Raw genomic sequence first — 6,718 nt, 5'->3', positions numbered from 1 at the left:
TCACAGGCAAGATTCTGACCTGACACACGGTGACCAGAGGCTCAGATTTTGCATAAGTTTTGTTTGGGGTCCAATGGTCTTCCCTGGGATAATTTTGGGTGTCATTTGACTTTTTGTAAAATATTTTCTGCATCAGTTTCATTGAAATGTCTACGAAAAGAGTTGGGCACAGGTGACACCTGCCAAATTCATAAACTAGAAGTTAATGCTGTAAGGTTCTTCCACTTTGGTGGGTGTTTTTGTTTTTTCTTTAGCAATACAATCCTCAGGAGGTTGTTCATTATCCCTCTTGACTAAACTTGATAATCTGGCTTTCTGTTATCTTCCGTTTGCCTTGATTCAGGTGTAATGTGAATTTCTGATATTGGGTTACTTTGTCTTTTACAGTAGTAGGTTATAGGTGTAAATGCATATGTTGCCTGGTCATAAATCAGATTTTTAATGGCTCAGACATGTTCAAAACCTTTGTGCGTTCAGAACATTTCATATAGACCGGTTTTGATTTTTGTCAAACTAGTACAAAACATGATTAGACAAACTAGCAATAGTATGAGGGTGGAAATTGGCTCACAGCTTGAGGTTTTTGTGGGTGTGTGTGGTTTTTTTTAAAAAAATTTTTTATTTTTTTTTCCCCCCCTAAATGTTCTGGCTCCTTCATGGTCATTACCCTGCCTATGCGTGCAGGGTACTAGAGGATGAAAGGATGTACGGCTGCTGCATATATCAATTTTTCTTAAGTCCTCTAATTCTATTGTTTTCACCACCTCCCAACTTAAAGTACTGCACTCAAGTCATTAACTACTGAAATTTTTCAATAAAATGTACTGCTATTCCTTAAGGTGATGCAAGATGTAGATTCCTCCTTGGACTATCTTAAAACATCTTGGGCATCTGTTTTGTAAATGATTGAATAAGGAAGGCAATCTCAAATTGTTTTCCTTATGTCTCAGATTTAAGTGGGGTAAAGGGTCTTTCACTGGCTCACTTTAATAAAATTAAAAAAATAAAAAATAAAATAAAAAAAATCAGTGCTGTGTTGTAATGCTGGTATTCCCAGGTCATAATGCACAAGTTTGGTCGATTTGGGTTGCATTTAGTCCCAAATTTGTTTGATATTCGTGCACTTAAAAGGGGTGAATTAGGAACAATGAATTAGGATCTTTTAATTCATGATTAATTTCACTGGTCTTGCCTACTTGAGATCACATTGGGATGTGACTTATGAAGTAAGTTAGGCATCCTTGATTTAAGGGAAATGCCTTGCGACGCAAACGCGAGAACGGTAGATGGCAGTGATAACACACAATTGTTAACGCACAGCGCTGGTACTTCAATAGCCGAATACGTAAGATGATTATTTTTGTCCATACAGACACCTAATTTACTATAAACACCTGTGCAATCTCATTAATTTATTTTAGTAGTAATAAAAGGAGCCGGGTTTGTTACAGTTAGCAGTTACAGTCGTGATGAGACCGTTATTAATTCTAATTTCAAACTGGATTTTAAAATAGTGAAAAACTGATTTGGAACACATTTGGGGAGCGTCAGCCACGCCGTTTTCGTGTTTTGATTGAAGGTTAGTTGATCACCCGAGCGATTCCGTAACTGGCCGAGGATTGCCGAATCATCTGTCCTGCCCGGACTGCTGGAAGCGGCCGCAACGCCATGTTGGCGAAGTCTCTCATCTATGTGCGAAAAAAATGATAGAAAACACACTTGCCGAGAAGAAAAGGTAGATCGCCGAGGGAGGTTGAAGATCGCGGCGATTGTTTTTTTTTTTAAACAGAAACGAACCGAGCCGGATCCGCAGAGGTTCCGGACGGGTGAGGGAGGCTAAACCTCCCACCGTCCTCATGAATAGCACCGCTGATCCTAACAGCGACTTTCCATGAAAAAAGACGTTTGTGTTGCTATTCGAGCTTCGTTATCCCAGTTCGTTAAAGGGATTTTGGGGCCTGCTTCAAGAATCCGCAACGCTTGCTCTATGTATGCAGGCTAGGCGCTGTTTGCATCAGTATTTATTAAGATATTGTTTTTATTTGTTGTTGATTTTTTTGCGATGAGTTTGCCACCGAAAGTGGTCCCCAAACCCGCCGCTGTCGCAGTTAGCGGACCTGGAAGTGGCCCCTCTCCGTCGAGCCAACTGCGGGCTACCCTGACCTCCGTGTCTCTGCCGCCGGGAGCCCCAACTGCTCCTCAGCCCGGCGCTGTTCAGCCACCCCAGTATCCTTTGACGTGGGTAACGCAGAAATTACTTGTGTTTTCATGCATAATTTTCCCCTGTGACTGTAGCACATACAGATGTTTAATTAGCGATTAATAGCAGAGGTTGGACATGGGGATGATGGTTTCGTTTGGAGGGAGCTGGGAGGGGAGGGGACAATTAGCTAGCTAACTGTGCTAACGTTAGCTCCCGAAGCCGGTTGTCAAAGCTAACGGAGATGCGAGTTTAATTTTGGGGGGAGTTGACGCCACACCACTGATTATCAGATATAACTGTCAGGTTCCAATAAAAGTGGTGGTACATGATAATGTTAAATAAAGAGGTACTATTAGGTACAGTAAAGCTTTATCACCGTATCTCAACACCGGTTACCGGCTTTGTTCAGCTTTGGTTGTTGACTAGCAAGGTGCAGTTATTGCACGGTGCCAGCTAGTTAATGCTAGCAAGTGCCCAAGTCCGTCAATGCAGCGTCGCAAAGCAGTGCAGCTTCCTGTGGCTTTATTATATGTAACGGAGCTAATGGTACTTGCCTAAGATTTAGGCCCGGCTTGTGGGAAATGGACACAGCTTCCAGTTTTACATTAACGTTTTGTTTATTTGTGCATCCGGAGAGGCCTGTCAGTGCCAGAGCTGAGCTGTCATGGTGACAGCCGTCAGAAAGATGCTCGCTTGTTTTAATGACCGTCTTGACTCTTATAATGAAGTCTGGTTTGGTATGATTACAGTCAGCTGAGAAATCTCTTTAAAATTCCTTCACAACCATTTCTGTTTGTTCTCCTGAGAATCTGTCTCCAAATATTTAACAGGCACTGTGTAATTATATATAAAAAGTTTATAATAATAATTATTACGGCCTTGTGCTCTTACTCTCCTTTGGGTGTACTAGGGGATGGTCCAGTTTTAATCTCTACCCTCAATTTGGTGAAGTCATAGTGGTTATGTCAGCTTGTGTTTTATTTACAGCATGGTGTCAGTAGTGTGTGTGAGAGAGGATTAAGTTGATGTCTCCTGGCTGCCGGTGGCAGAGAGATGTATCTGTTTTGTGATCTGACAGCTTCTGCTGTGGCTTTGGGGTGTGATGGCTCAACCTGATTTCCTGCCTCCCACAGTCAGAGCCGCCCTGTGTTTATGACATCTGTAAGGGGCACCAAGTTGCTGGTTGTAGCAGGTGGTAGTATAAAGGTCCCTCTTGATTTGTTGCATGTTGTGATTTTTTTGATTTGTCTGTCAGTAAACCAAACACAACAGAAAAGATTAACATTCTCTTTATCTGCTGTGCTATGGCCTCTTTTGACTCTCAAGCTCTTTGTAATTGGTGCTACATTTGCTTAACCTACTTTCAGGTGCATGATAGTGAGGGCCTACTGACTGAGTACAGAAATACACCACCTCCACTTATCCATTTTAAACTTTGTTTAAGAAAGACAGATAACAGGAATCCACTTTTTGCGTGTAATTGTAAGTCACGGTTATTAAAAATTAGCTTAACCACGCTGCCTTATTTGGTATGTTGTGCTATTGCCGGTTACTTTATGAGATTATTTGAGATTAAATTTGGGGTAAAACTGACTTGAATTAATGTGATTTTTAGAGGGAAAAGATTTTATAATGTCCCTGTAGCTAGTTATGTTAACAAGATTAAACTGCCAGGACCTCTCTCCCTGAGTGGTGTCCACTTTGCACTGAACCCCAGTGGCTCCTCTGGATGGAAGGCTCATAGAAGGGTGGGTTCATGTGGCTCTTTCGGGCTGGGCCCACCGAAGGTCCTCTTATAGGCCTGATTCCTGCGTTTGGCCCCGGAATCCTGGGCAGGGCAAATGGCTTCTCTGAATTCCTTTTCTTTAGCGGGGTTTTCTGAATCACACTTAGTCTGGTCCCTCACCTAGGATAAGTTTGTCTAGGGAGGTCCTACTAGGGGCAAATAACTCATGACAACAAAGCTTCTGGGACCACTTGGGCATGGAGACCCCACCCGCACTCCCCTACATATCCCATGACCCAGCACCAGCACCATGGTAAGGTAGAGTAGAGCCCTTCACATAGATGAGCAACAAATGAGGTGGTTCAGGCACCTGACAAGGAGGCTGTCCTTGGTACCTTGGTGTTTTGGGTTTGTCCATATTAGGAGGAGACCCAGAGCCAACCTCAGGACACTCTTGAGAGATTACCTTGGTGTCCTCCTAGGAAGAACTGGCAGAGGTGACTGATAAGGGACACTATTATACTGTGACCCTATAACCCAGATCAGTGTCAGAAAATGGATAGGGTTCACAATGAGTATTACCTTCACTGAAATTCTGATCGTTCCTTGTTCTTTTGTTATTGATTGATTAAAAAAAATGCCTGGTGTGGCACGTTAACTTCTTTTCAGTTCATAAGCAATAAAAAAGACGCTGTGGGCGCTCTTCAAAAGAGAAATAATCAGACCAATGATAAACAAATATTCTCAATTATTTTTGATTTAATTTAGTGAAGCATAAAATACACTTTAGTCTATCCAGAGAGCAGAAATGCAATTGTCAATTCACTTTGACAATGCACTATTTTTAAATACATCATACACAGCAGGAAGGTCCCACATGGTACAGATTTTTATTACTCTTTTGTAGTTTTTTATACACGTTATCATTATTATTATTGTTATTGAAACCACTCAGTTTAGTGTTGGGCTCTAAAAACAACTTGGATATATTCAGAAAAAAATCATTTTACACCTGTTGCCACTTCAAAGCCCTGTTTTCTTGTTGTTTTCAACATATATGCTGCAGACAGGAAATACAATTTCTTTTGAAATATATAAGTGTCAAAGTCATGCTGGCTGATGTCATTCAGCAGGATAAACAAACTCAAGGAGACGAGTAAATGTTGGTGCCGATGTTTGACCGATAAATGTGGGTGTGTATTTGTTGATGGTGTAGGTTCAAGAGGTGATCACCTCGGTAGTTATTTTGGAGTCTGCATTCTGCAGTGGTTTTGTATTAAATTTTATCAGGAGGAAATAGCAGTCTAAATTAAACTGTATCTGCATCAAATTAGTGAAGTTAACAGTAAAATAAACTAAGCCAATTTCTTCTGGGCCTTCCCTGTTACTTTACAGATTCCTGTGAATACACTAGACTGTACAGCGTTTGAGTTTTATGTCTGTATGTAAACAGACTGTCTGAGTGTTGCCACTAGGCTGACCTCTCACTCTGTTGTGACCTCTAAGGTCAGGAGAGTGGGATCATATTACTCTCTGTCTGGCTTTGTGTGTGGGAATTTCTTCTTTGGCGAAGTTGCTGTGTGTCATTGTGGTTCCTGTGGGGGAACATGTGTGTGATGGAGGAGTAGGGGGGGCAGTTTGTCTGTTCCTGGTTGCCAGAGAGACCCCGAGCGCATGCGTCTGCTGCTACACTTGCCAGACAATGGCACTGCTGCTTAGCATTCAGAGAGAGAGAGGCCAAGGTGGCGCTTCCCACCATCTGCCAACAAAGGGCCAGGTCACCCAGCCTGCCTCAGCCCCCCCTCATTTCCTTCCATCCCCCCTCAGCTCACCTCACCCCACTGCTGAGCCAGCTGAGAAAACTGAGGGTTTCTCCTTATTTTTTTGCCCCCTGATCTTTTTTGTTGGTTCCCCTATCTAACTCCATAATTTCCAGACTTGCCCCTTTTTGTCTTTAGAATTTTAATAGTTTTTAAAATAATCTTTAGTGGTTGTGCCCTTAATATTAAAAAAAGAAGTGTCTTGAAAATTCCTGTAGAAGCCACTTGACTGCTATCTTTATATGCCTCTGGGAACTTATTTACTTAGTTATTTTGAAGCAGGATCTAAAATCAGCTGTTATTTCAGTGGTCAGCAGGAGATGAACACTGAACATGAAGATGATTGAGCGTGCGTCAAGGCTGCATACAAGATTTACTTTATTTATCCCAAAAATGTGAAATACATGTTACAGCAGTCTGAACAGTGGAATATGACATTTACAAAGCTCATAAATACACAAAAGAAAGAAGCACAGGGTAAATAAAAAATAATAATTATAGGAGGTCATTTAAAAAGGTAAAAATAATATAACTCAACTCGAATAAGTCAAAACAAATATATATGCTGGTATGTGGTGTAAGGTAGTCCTGTAGTGTAGCTAAAATAGAGGGTGCTTCTGTGCCCAGTAACTCAGTGGTGTTGAAAGATTTTATGGCAAAATTTCCTGGTGCACATCTGTCAATAATTGCAGAAAACAGCCAATATGCTAGAGTGTCGTTAGCTTTTTTTTTTGTTATATGTTGTCTTTTCATAACACCTTTGCAGCATATCGACCTAACATGGTACCATGTCTCAATAACTGGTTTTTAGGCAGTTTCAGTAATAGTGTTTGGTTGATGTAAAATTCTAAGGCACACTTGGACTTGCATTAACTATCGCAGTAAGTGGTGCAGAGGGTGATTATTTCAGTGACCCACTCTTTATATAGAGAATCAGTAGTATAATTTGATAAAAAACCTGCTGAAAGG

At 41.3% G+C, this 6,718-nt stretch overlaps 1 protein-coding gene across 17 annotated transcripts in view; it reads left to right on the top strand.

Moving 5' to 3' along the window:
- The first annotated feature begins 1,169 nt into the window (after positions 1 to 1,169).
- The window catches only part of eif4g3a (eukaryotic translation initiation factor 4 gamma, 3a), a 70,585-nt gene continuing 65,036 nt past the window's right edge, over positions 1,170 to 6,718 (top strand). For 3 of the 17 annotated variants that reach the window (XM_085159980.1, XM_085159978.1, XM_085159973.1), the window contains exon 1: positions 1,171 to 2,238. In XM_085159980.1, the coding sequence (XP_085016106.1) occupies positions 2,063 to 2,238 (176 nt within the window). In that variant the 5' untranslated portion in view covers positions 1,171 to 2,062. Of the gene's footprint in view, positions 2,239 to 6,718 lie in introns of all 17 variants that reach the window. The other 14 variants (XM_085159977.1, XM_085159970.1, XM_085159976.1 and 11 more) reach the window with 11 other exon arrangements.

The sequence above is a fragment of the Neolamprologus multifasciatus genome, chromosome 5 (genome assembly GCF_963576455.1).
Source record: "Neolamprologus multifasciatus chromosome 5, fNeoMul1.2, whole genome shotgun sequence".
Taxonomy (NCBI): Eukaryota; Metazoa; Chordata; class Actinopteri; order Cichliformes; family Cichlidae; genus Neolamprologus; species Neolamprologus multifasciatus.
Note: the sequence above shows the minus strand (reverse complement) of the source record. Positions and strands in the feature narration are given on the sequence as shown.